Source organism: Thermobia domestica, unplaced genomic scaffold, assembly GCF_964235325.1.
Source record: "Thermobia domestica unplaced genomic scaffold, izTheDome1.hap1.1 HAP1_SCAFFOLD_2166, whole genome shotgun sequence".
NCBI lineage: Eukaryota > Metazoa > Arthropoda > Insecta > Zygentoma > Lepismatidae > Thermobia > Thermobia domestica.
The window spans coordinates 4851-17911 of record NW_027657868.1 but is presented as its reverse complement, the minus strand read 5'-3'; the positions used below and the strand labels follow the sequence as shown (position 1 = coordinate 17911).

The 13061-nt window shown below is 35.6% G+C and overlaps 1 protein-coding gene across 1 annotated transcript; it reads right to left on the bottom strand.

Annotated features, from left to right (window-relative positions):
• Positions 1-442: 442 nt before the first annotated feature.
• LOC145678240 (putative 3-phosphoinositide-dependent protein kinase 2) lies at positions 443-11079 on the bottom strand. Its single transcript, XM_081748283.1, has 2 exons — positions 10918-11079; positions 443-8988 (listed from the first exon to the last, which is right to left on the bottom strand). The coding sequence occupies exons 1-2, from the start codon at positions 11047-11049 to the stop codon at positions 8923-8925; spliced, it is 198 nt and encodes a 65-aa protein (XP_081604409.1). The 5' UTR covers positions 11050-11079; the 3' UTR covers positions 443-8922.
• Positions 11080-13061: the final 1982 nt, after the last annotated feature.

The window sequence follows — 13061 nt, the reverse complement described above, 5'->3', positions numbered from 1 at the left end:
AAGTGGCCTCTGGAGATATCGTCGAGTCCTGTATAAGTCCAGTTGAGCTTAGCGTGGTAACAAGATGTTCGTTGCAACCAAGAATTCCCAGAAGATGTCTGTATTGGTTCGAGCGGTAAAACCAACAAGATGCTTCCACTTCCTACGGAGAGTGAAGTTCTTTCTCCAATCGGAATTCTCACGGCGAATGCAGGAATAGTACTGGAGTCGCAGAACACACACAGAAGGGTGATGGTTCACTCAACTACAGAAGATAAAGAGTTCGGTCCTCAACAGGCGTGACTGGTGTAGTGGTTCACGTAGGAACCAGAGAACGAAAGAGATGTGATAATAATGACTTCGACGAACGGCTTCTTCGGAGGTACTTTCTGAGAGAATATGAGTAGGTGAGGTCGTACTTTGAAAACTTTAGATAGGCGTTTTAAATGACTGGGACGCCGAGTTAGAAGTAGTATGAGTTTTATTGTAAGTTGCTTTTGTACAGCGCAGAAGAGTTGTTAAGCAATAAGTTGTTATACATCAGAGGTAATTTTAGATGACGCATCAGTCTAGTGGCGTATGCGTGAAACTTGAGAGGGGTCAGAATATGACCAATGATAAAAGAGAAATAAGGGCAGTTCAATGAAGAGATCGAATTACGACTGCCTGCATGTAGAGTAGTAAACTTACTAGAAACAACGTTCAGCACAGTAACAAAGTTCTTGCTGTATTGCACACACGAAACGAAAGCAGAGATGGTCCTTGGTAGGAGAACGGAGATGACGGAGTTCTCCACTAACACAGTGTAATAACACATTCTGATAATGCACTAAGTTCTTCTCTCTATGACTCTAACAAAGTCAGAGAAGAAACGCAAGTCCGGCGGGCGAAGGACAGAAGCCTGAGCCCGAAGAGTGGGCCGGAGCCCCGGCGACGAGCACGAAGCTCGTGCCTCGTAGACACACAATGATTTTCCCCCTGAGAACAGCTTGTACAGCCATTTTGTATTCAGGGAGTTTTTTCACACGTTACGTACGTGGGAGTATAGTAGGGTGGTATCTTCCCAAAAAGGGCGGATACTCGTGTGCAATGAAATTAGTCTTTACGTTTAGATTGGGTATTGATAATCTAAACGACTATTTAGGGTGTTAACTAGAATAGTCACGCATGCGCGTTATTACAAACAGTATAAGGCTTTAGCGTCATCTGGTACATAATATCCAAATTAAAAGTCAAAGGTTAATTTGATATTACAAAGAAAATCAAGCTTTATCCAGATTTTACAGGTTTCTTAATCGTTTCACAATGATACCAAAAATACAAGTGTTCCCAAGACACTTATTTTATACGGTGTCAAAATAGACATATTTAGTATTTTCGAAGTGTCAACTTCGGCGCCAAAATGTTAATTATACGTCTACCATGTTTTTGAGAACATCTGGGCTTAAACAGAGGACAATGAGAGTATTCAGAAAATAACATCAGACTCTCAGATAAGACACAAGGGTTAGATATTCCCTTGCACGTGCAGCGAATCGAAGGTTATAGGTTACCAATTCAGATCTGTTTCTCAAGATGCAAAGAGGGGAGAAAAAGATATGAGTTTCATCTTACGAGACAACAGCTAACTTTAAGTATTCGTCTGGCTTAGTTATTCCACAGAAAGAGCAAAATATAAAGAGAGAGAAATTTAACATTGACTAATACCTGCAATAATTACATGGCAATAAAGCAATTAAAAGGTTTTTAAATAGTAATTATGAATTTAATAACAGTAAGAAAAGCAAAAATTTAGGTCGGCCCGAAGGCGCCTCAGGTCGGCCGCTACATATTTTTTTTTTGACTATTTGGGCTTAAATTTTTTTTTAAAAAAAAAATTAAGTGGCAATATTGTTTTTAAACTTTAGAGTTGGCAACACTTTTTAATCTTTAGGATTGGCAACACTGCTTAATACTCATACATAGATATATTCAATTAAAATTTCTTAGTCCTAGTTGGCAACACTTACTAATTCTTTAAGTAAAGTTCATAAAGGCAAAACATACCAGCAAGTATTATTTTATACACAATTATAGCTAAATAATCGAAGTACTCAAACACATAAAGTAAAAACCTATTGAAATAATTATCTACTATTAGGTAACACCATAATTAAATAATGACACAAAAGTAGTTATATCAGTAGTACAGACGTACTCGTTAAAATCCCAAAACAGCTTAAATATATATTTTTGTGTATATAAGAAGATATACAATTATCTAAAGGTCTAATACCTATGTCATACTCAAACAATTAAAAAGTTAAAGAAATGTTTATATATATACATCTATAACTAGAATTAAATATGAGAACCCCAAAATTATTATTAAACTACGTTAATAAACAAAGTTATCATTAGACTACCAATTATTTAGATATAAAATCTCGATTGTGAGTGAATCACAAATTTAAGAAATTACTACATGGCTCTACCAATGGTTATATACGTATAATACAAAGAGTTCCCTAGTTGGTACGATTTGTTCCTACATATTTACAAAACTAAGCTTTGTCTATAAAAATATACAAAGACTAACAAGGCCAATACAACCTGATTTCGTATAAATACACTATACCTATTAAAACACTATAGCGAGGGATAACACAAATGACTTCAATTATGTACAGTACACATTTAAAATAATTTTTTTTTTTTACTCAGTTTTTATAGTTATTATTATTATAATACGAGTTCCTATATATACAAAGGATATACCTATATGTAAAGGAGATGGATGACCCATACTAAATTAATATAGTTAGATATTAAACCCAAGTAACATGCAATTATGCTTTACAAATCAATTATAACTACAAAGGAAATATATATAGATAATAAATATTTACACGCATTTTTTTTTTACTAGTCTACAATCATTAACGATAGTTGTATTCTTGACCTCTCTAGACATTCAAGGAACTGCACATGTCCTAAACGAAATTTCTACTAGGTATATATATATAGAATTACTAAATTTAACAAAAGATTTGAATGACTTCTATATTATTAAAGTACAAGAATCAACTACCTAAAAATCCTAGAGATTATAAACACTATACAGAATCGCAAGACTACCGTATACAGAATATAACTACATTAGTTAATGAAGTATTTAATTCATGATTTTTATTATTATTATTATTATTATTATTATTACTATATGTAAATTTTTCTTTTTCTCTACGTTTTGTTTTTGATACATTAATTAAAAATTTACACTTTATCACTTACTCCAAAATTGTCAAAACAAACCATTAGTTACACGATAAGAAAGGGAGCCAGTTTGTTTTTATGCTCTTCTAGTCTTTACCAAAATTGGGTTACTGGGACTCCCTGAGGTCGAAGGTTATCCACTACCGGAGGGTAGTTGGGAATTGACGCTCAGATGTTTTCTATTCTTTTTTTTTTGCTACTACACTCCACGCTGAGGTCAGGGTGGTGTGAAGAAAAAGAAATTATACTACAGCCCTGTCTGGTAAGGGTCTGGTTTTTCTTTTAAACAGAGAACGGCCAAAAGAAGAATTGCTATGTTTTCATACAAGCTTTCGAATGAAATGAAGGCGGATTTCTTTTAGCGCGAAAGGGATAAGCTAAAACATATATATACTTTATAACATTCATCCCTTAAACAATTAGGATTCAGTACGGGACAGCGTATGAATATTTCAAAATGAACCCTTTTTAAATAACATTTATATGGAACACGACTCAATACAGGGTGTTCATAAACTAGATGGCAATTTTACAGTTACGTCTAAAAATACTTAAATTACAATATGACGCAAACGACCAATATACAAGATCAATTATTGTCTAAACTTTCAATACTTTTATTTAACAATATGCCAATTAACGCGTGGTTCAATATTATTGTTTAGTGACTATTGTCACGCAGTTGAACGAACGCTTAACAAAATCAATCAATTAAATCATCTCAATTTATAGAATGAACTACCACAAATAATTAATCAACGCAGTTGAACAGACGCTTAATTAACGTAATCAAATAAATCCTCTCAATTTATAAAATGAACTGCTACAAATAATTAATCGATAAGAGAGGTAGAGTTACAATATACAGTTTTAAATCAACATATATTTAATTGTACTGTTCGCACAGAGGTACTTCACTTTTACGTCATTTTATTAACAAAGGAACCAATATAACTGAAGTACTGACGTTTAGAAGTTAACAATGAATTTAAATATAGCTTCAGGCAATTATCTTGTTGCCTTACTATGATAACAACTACCTTTTACAGCAAAATATTGATATCATTCAATTGGTAGGTCTTAATTTCAACCTGGATATTCACCAAAAATTCATATTAATTATAACATATAATAGATATCAAAATACAATTATCACATGCATTATAACGCATAATATATCAAATGCCATTATCATCATTATTAGAATGTATATTCACGTTAGAATATTATTACAATTACAGCTTAACATGTCTATTCCTAGTAAATACAATAATCAATATATCCAAATGATAAAAATAGAATGTGCCACAACCTTATAGAAATACAATCGAACGGGAATAGACTATAATTACTTAAATACATTTAAGAACAATTAATACAATTCAACGAGAATTCCTTACAGGAGACATGATGTCGACTCTTAGATACAAATTAAGTTGGCACTCGGACGGCAGGAGGCAAGAGAGGTATAATAAAGATTACTTTTAGCCTATCTTCTAATATTAACTCATATGACCCTGGGACTTACATTTACTTCGCATTTATTCATAATTTTAACTTTGAGGAATTTAACCGCGTATTTACATTTTAGAGACCTTTTGGGATATCTAGATGCACAAAAGAACGATTTATCATTTCAAATAGGAGACAAGAAAGAGTTTATATGCAATTACACAATTACCAAATGATCAACAATGCACTTATTTTCTAAACAGGGCGGTTGTATCTGACATTTAGGCCCGATAAGGATTTCATTCTAGAAAATAACTCGATTCCTGGACTTGCAAAAACATTTCTTTTACTCATGATATTATAACATCACTAATTTACGCGGAAGCTACAAAACATAACAATACTTGATACATTGGACAAGCGAATTTAATTATCTCTTCGGACAACCTTAGATTTTCTTAAGGACTCGTGCTTGGACTCATTAGGGAGCAAGAGTGCTCAAAAGGATTAGGTCTACACAAACGCACCTTTGATTAGATTAGGCACTCGCGAGCAAGAATATTTATGACCATTTAAATACAACATTAGCTTCCATACATATCATTACCATCTCGAAAGGCACATAGTTAAAACTTTAACACCATAGGGTGTCTTTCGAACGAAACACTGGGCTTCCTTCCGAAAGAACCAAACATTCTCTGGTCGTTCATTAGTAAACTGAACGATAATAAACAGCTGCGGGACCTAGGGGGTCCATAGCGACCTGGGATGTAATAGGAGGGTCCCGTACCTTTAAGGGGGTAAGCCTTCTCAAAGATCCGGCTTAACATCCTTACAATTACGCGGACGCACCATTATACAATAAGGTCGATATAACAGAGGATCAACATTAGAGATTGCGCGATTCTCAGCTAATACAAGCGATAGAAACAAGCGGCAATTCTCTGAAACGACCAATTTACGCTTTGGGGCTGATAATTGTAGTTAATTATCACGTTTGATGGAATTGGTACAATAAGATCGATTCAACGGAGTATAAACATCAGAGATTGCACGATTCTCAGCTAATACAAGCGATAGAAACAGGTGGCAATTCTCTGAACGACCAATGTACGCTTTGGGGCTGATAATTATAGTTAATTATCACGTTTGATGGAATTGGTACTCTTTTTAGGAAAGGGAATTGACACATCCTAACCTAATCTAGACTCCATGAATTACTGCTGGAACAAGGGAGAGGTATGTTCACTGTCTCAATATTTTCCGACAGGGTGTCTCCCAACGATACGTTCCAAAATTAGATAGCTCGCTAAAATTTACAAAATAATTACACAACTCGAGGCATTAGCGCTCGGCAAGAAATAGCAAAATTAATAACAATACTACAGAGCACGGTTTTACGTCCTGAACAAATGAAATTATTAACACAATGACTACGGTCGAATTTATCGTGACCGGAAAGTAATAAATTTATAGATAATTCAACTTCTAACATAATGAATAAGAAAAGATTCATTGATTAATAATGTCTACTAATAAATTATTTAAACGTCTCCTTAATTAATAACAATAGCTAAGCACAAACGGAATTGTTAGGATTAGTCTTTCTACTACATTAAGTTCACGTATTTCTTCCTTAATAAAACAGCCTTACACTGGCAATTAAAATTTACAAGAGCTTTATTCAAATTACAAAACTTTGATGCCATGGACTTCAAAAAGCAATAACGCATATCCTAATACTTTTCGCTCTTATCATTCAATCAAAATACAAGGGACTTCGCGGTCTTAAAATACAGGGTACTATACTTCAGGGGTGTCCCACATTAGTGTTGTCTTTATTCAAACACGACTTAAAATAATAAAATAACGAGTTAGGCTTAATATTACAACAGCTTATTAAGAATGGTCTCTACTTAAAACAAATTACTAACTGAATTTATTGCCCTTTTAAACTTTCAATCTTGGTGTACTTAATTCTCTCATAATTAACAAAAAGCACGTCCATTCATAAATAATAAAATTAAATTGGCCTCCAAGAAGATTTTTAAAATAATTTGAAACTTCAAAATCACAATAATGAATCTCATTATGAACTTTTACTGAGAAACGAAACATATTAAGGCTTTAGTTCGCATAGTTCGTGTAAGGAATCTCTTTAGCACCTAACATAATATTTAATTTACCACTAACGCTGAGAAGCCAGTCGGGGAAAGATCAAGAATTTACCCACAATCAAAGAACTAACAACGCGTGAGTATAAGGACTCACAGAATGAAAATTTCAAAATAAATTTCAAAATTTCAATGATGTTTGTTTTGACTGACTTGTACATTAATTACACAAGCAGAATTTGAATACTTGGAGTTCCTACACCAGCCTTACGACTGATGATTCTTGAAATGAACCTCGCGAAAATCCATTGCAAGAATCGAACTCAGAATACGTTGAGAAGATTTGAATACAGAACGGAATAGCTTTCATCTCGATAGGTGAAGAAGAAGGTATCCGTCCCGCATTTGGCGCCATAAACCTTCTCAAGGTATTGTGTTGATATTTCTCCCTACAGTTTTTTTTTTTAATACTAATGCATTACACAACCGAGGAACGCTAATCAACACACTTCCTTTTTTTTTTGCTCTTTTTTTCTTTTTGTTTTGTTTTGCCCAGCTGGGGAAACTAACAGAGAACAGATGTTTTCTCTCTGTGTTGAAGAAAAAGGAACGAACTATTCTTTTGATATATGGACTGTTTCTTTTTCCTTCCCTCATTGACTTCTCTAGAACAAGCAAAATGATAGTTAAGCTTTCAGGGTAGAAGGGGGCATTTGCCCAACGCAACATATCAACACAAAATGTTGACTTTCAAGCAAATTAATAGGAAACCTGTCATTTCAACTCACACAATTGAGCATTAAATTATACGAAACTCATTTAGAATATAAATTTGACCCTAAGCAAACTACTTAACACAAATGAAAGTAATAATATAAATAACTCCTGCTTTGTCATTTACAAAAGCAACATAGGATTCTATAATCAATATCAATTAACACATTATTAGATGACGAGCTAATGATCGAATCCCACTGTTGAACACCAAATTTATGTCGGGGCCGGTGGCAGGAGGCGATCAGAACTTTTGCGGCCACTGGTGAGGGAGTCCCACCACAGGTCACGAACATAAAAAGAGATTATTAGCGACAATATCTCTACCAAAGGTAGCCGAAATCAAACTAACAGAATAATTAATAAAGGACCACGAAAGGTCTCAACAATATCACTGCTTTAGAGAGTTGCCTGACATTAAAAATGTAATGGAGCTGAGCAGTCTATGGGGCTCGGCAATTTATTAGTACGGTAAGGAGGAGGTCCGTCCTGTTCAAACAATGTCCGACTAACCAGGCTGTCGGCAAGGTGAGTTGATAGAGAGAGAGAGAACAGGATGAGTGCCTATGTATGACAATAATTAATTACTAAGTTCAAGCACGAGTTTACGAGATTATAAGGGAGCCTTGATCCATGAATGTCCCGCAGGTAATTGCCAGCACTTTAGGGCAGTGGCGGCTCCAAAGGGGGGGGTCACTAGTTAACGTGAAGCCCACACAACAACGAGATTAATTAGCACACCAAAATAATAGACAACTAGGACTCGTGCAAAGAAATAAATATTTGTAGCGGGACGACAACTTAATAATTAGGCACGTATTATACAACAATGAATTTAAATAAAGCTAATGCAATGTAAACAAGATTATTAACACACTTAATGGACCTCAAGTACATAAACTTCACAAGACAAGGTCAGGCTTGGCCATACTTAAATAATTCAGCCTAATAACAATTTAATCGATAAAACAATAAAATGGAAGAGATAGTTATCGCTAACAACCTTAGTTGTAGAATCACTTTACACAAACACTGAAATCGGCTATTGGGTGCAAAGAAGTAGACGTGATTCTGAGTCGATGCGAGGAATCAAGATGCACAATTAAGATCACTAAAACAATTTAAATCACTCACCTCGCAATCGAACACCTACACAGATGAAAGAGTTCCAAGTGGCCTCTGGAGATATCGTCGAGTCCTGTATAAGTCCAGTTGAGCTTAGCGTGGTAACAAGATGTTCGTTGCAACCAAGAATTCCCAGAAGATGTCTGTATTGGTTCGAGCGGTAAAACCAACAAGATGCTTCCACTTCCTACGGAGAGTGAAGTTCTTTCTCCAATCGGAATTCTCACGGCGAATGCAGGAATAGTACTGGAGTCGCAGAACACACACAGAAGGGTGATGGTTCACTCAACTACAGAAGATAAAGAGTTCGGTCCTCAACAGGCGTGACTGGTGTAGTGGTTCACGTAGGAACCAGAGAACGAAAGAGATGTGATAATAATGACTTCGACGAACGGCTTCTTCGGAGGTACTTTCTGAGAGAATATGAGTAGGTGAGGTCGTACTTTGAAAACTTTAGATAGGCGTTTTAAATGACTGGGACGCCGAGTTAGAAGTAGTATGAGTTTTATTGTAAGTTGCTTTTGTACAGCGCAGAAGAGTTGTTAAGCAATAAGTTGTTATACATCAGAGGTAATTTTAGATGACGCATCAGTCTAGTGGCGTATGCGTGAAACTTGAGAGGGGTCAGAATATGACCAATGATAAAAGAGAAATAAGGGCAGTTCAATGAAGAGATCGAATTACGACTGCCTGCATGTAGAGTAGTAAACTTACTAGAAACAACGTTCAGCACAGTAACAAAGTTCTTGCTGTATTGCACACACGAAACGAAAGCAGAGATGGTCCTTGGTAGGAGAACGGAGATGACGGAGTTCTCCACTAACACAGTGTAATAACACATTCTGATAATGCACTAAGTTCTTCTCTCTATGACTCTAACAAAGTCAGAGAAGAAACGCAAGTCCGGCGGGCGAAGGACAGAAGCCTGAGCCCGAAGAGTGGGCCGGAGCCCCGGCGACGAGCACGAAGCTCGTGCCTCGTAGACACACAATGATTTTCCCCCTGAGAACAGCTTGTACAGCCATTTTGTATTCAGGGAGTTTTTTCACACGTTACGTACGTGGGAGTATAGTAGGGTGGTATCTTCCCAAAAAGGGCGGATACTCGTGTGCAATGAAATTAGTCTTTACGTTTAGATTGGGTATTGATAATCTAAACGACTATTTAGGGTGTTAACTAGAATAGTCACGCATGCGCGTTATTACAAACAGTATAAGGCTTTAGCGTCATCTGGTACATAATATCCAAATTAAAAGTCAAAGGTTAATTTGATATTACAAAGAAAATCAAGCTTTATCCAGATTTTACAGGTTTCTTAATCGTTTCACAATGATACCAAAAATACAAGTGTTCCCAAGACACTTATTTTATACGGTGTCAAAATAGACATATTTAGTATTTTCGAAGTGTCAACTTCGGCGCCAAAATGTTAATTATACGTCTACCATGTTTTTGAGAACATCTGGGCTTAAACAGAGGACAATGAGAGTATTCAGAAAATAACATCAGACTCTCAGATAAGACACAAGGGTTAGATATTCCCTTGCACGTGCAGCGAATCGAAGGTTATAGGTTACCAATTCAGATCTGTTTCTCAAGATGCAAAGAGGGGAGAAAAAGATATGAGTTTCATCTTACGAGACAACAGCTAACTTTAAGTATTCGTCTGGCTTAGTTATTCCACAGAAAGAGCAAAATATAAAGAGAGAGAAATTTAACATTGACTAATACCTGCAATAATTACATGGCAATAAAGCAATTAAAAGGTTTTTAAATAGTAATTATGAATTTAATAACAGTAAGAAAAGCAAAAATTTAGGTCGGCCCGAAGGCGCCTCAGGTCGGCCGCTACAATATAGACGTCGAATACTTTACTACTACAACTCCGAACCAAAAGCTATAGTTCCGTTTGTCTGCTGCATGAGGACTACTGAAACTACACTATTAGTATCATCTTATATTGAAATAATTAATATTTATATTTCAATTCTACGTGATCAAGTTCTGACACAAACACAAAATCACGAAATGAATATTTAATATCCTCGAGTAAACAAAATTGATTCATTCAGACGTAGTGACAATTCTAGAAAATTTAATTTAGATTATTGCATTATCATCGAAGATAAGCATGCGTTCTAACTTTATAAAGAAAATAGGATAGAAGAAGGTTAAAAAAACGCTCAAACTGAATAAATAAAAAATGTTTTTCACTTACCGTAGAGAAGCTTCCTTCTCCAATAACTTTCCCAAAAATAAAATCTTTGGGAGTTCGTTTTGTGATTTGCTGTTGAGGTGGTTGTTTACTAACACCATCAACAATAGGACCTGAAGTTCTTGGAGGTGACATCGCTCTACTACTAGGAGTTCCTTGGGCTAGTTTCTGGCAAAAGAAAAACAATATACATGAAACAGAGTTTTATAAAAATATATGAGGCAAACGCAAACAGTTGTTAAAATTCTAAACATAAAAATTACGTTAGGCCTTTCTCACTCAATTCGAGATCTTCATAAATCCTATCTTAACCTCACTGTCAGTTAAGATTAAGTGAGATTTAGGGGACACAAGTTCTGGCGTCTTGACACTGTAGAGAGTTAAGAGTGCTTTATACCGGAGTAATATAATTCACATGTACAAGCGATTATTTAAACCCTCTGTGAAGTTCCTTGCTCATTGGCACTGTAGAACGTCAAAGTGCTTTATATTCGAGGAATATGAAGTAACTTAACTGTATGAACACATGCGAGGTGCATTCACGTTATAACACGGATTGGTAACAGATAGAAACGTGCTATTTGTTTTAAAATAAGCGAGCACTCGTCAATAAATGACAGAGATGAGAACACCGTGGGGTACATAGAACTCGAGTGGCACTGGAGAAAGTGATGACTTTTTTGATACTTACGATACTCATAAAATGACCAAGTTTTCATTACAAGAAAGCGTGTAATCATTAATTTTCATTTGCGTGGTGACACCGCTTGAAATTAATTGCCAGTTGAGTGACACATATGATGATGATGTCATAGATGTGTCTAATGTACGTTCGTCGGTGCGACAGTTCAAAGAAGGCAGAACGTCGTGAGACAACAAACCAAGACAATCTCGGCCTCGCACAAACTGTTCTGGCGAAAGTGTGCATAGATGCCACGCCAACTTTGGAGGTGATGTGTTCCACCGACAGTTCAAAGAAGGCAGAACGTCGTGAGACAACAAACCAAGACAATCTCGGCCTCACACAAACTGTTCTGGCGAAAGTGTGCATAGATGCCACGCCAACTTTGGAGGTGATGTGTTCCACACTCATTCGGCAATCTTCTAAAACAACTTTCTCCACTCGTTCGATCATATCGTTAAGATTTATCGATTCGTATATGCTAAGCTTTGGAGATTTTTCTCGTTAAACGTTAATACTGTGGAAGTTTTCAGAGTCGGGCATAGAAAAAACTTGAAATTACAATTGAGGGGGAAAAAAAATAAAACAAGGTATCTAGATTAAGAAATTATGTCAAACCAGAATCCGAACATGTAAAAATTCGAGCTGGAGCAGTGGACATCATTAATCTACTAGAAGATTCTCTGATAACGTTGTATATAAACGTGATATGTTGTGTTTGGACGCATAATAATTAATGAACTCTGATAAAGACAATAAAGAAGATCGCGCCAAACTATATTTATGAATGAATTTATGCTTGTTGTTGAAGCGGTCAGATTATATACCCTCTCATGTTCCATATATTCTTTTGAGGTTCAAAATAAATAAATAAATAAATAAATAAATATTTTTTAGGTTAAATTGACGCAATACCCTAGGCTTTATGTACCTTCTCATGCCCAAGTACGTGAAGTATATAATCTCTCATAACGTAAGTATGAAAGGTTTTAAAATCGCGAATATTTTTCGAAGTATTAAAAAGAGTTTAAAAAAAAACTGGAAAGTACATCATCTTGGCACTAACTCGGAACAAATCTGCATCAGGCTGTCTACTAAAATCGCAAAATGAAATTTCGTGTCCTTCTTTTCCAAACCATAACATTGTGTAACATTCAAAAACTAATAACAGTATCTATATTCTTTAGCCCTTATATTTATTTTATCTCTACTTTTAAAGGCTGTTCCTTGGAGCGACAAAAACTTGGTGGATTCTATCTCTTTTAAGTTGACTAATATTGTTTTACATTTTTTTGAGCTTTTTCGATCTTCCTCTTCAACTTCCTCCTCAGTCTGCCGCAACAATCTCCTTTTCTTCTCCTGGTTCGATTCCAGCTCGCGCCGTGTGGACTTTGTTATGGACAAACACTGTGATCGTGAGTTTTCTCGGGGTTCTCCCGTTTCCTCCCACTTTCTTCATTCCACC

Bases quoted from the DNA above. Each gene is read 5' to 3' on its own strand.
- LOC145678240 (XM_081748283.1), bottom strand. From the start codon at position 11,049: ATGTCACCTCCAAGAACTTCAGGTCCTATTGTTGATGGTGTTAGTAAA. The intron at 8,989-10,917 runs GTAAGTGAAAAA...TATCTTCTGTAG, and splicing joins GAGAAGGAAGCTTCTCTACG to TTGAGTGAACCATCACCCTT.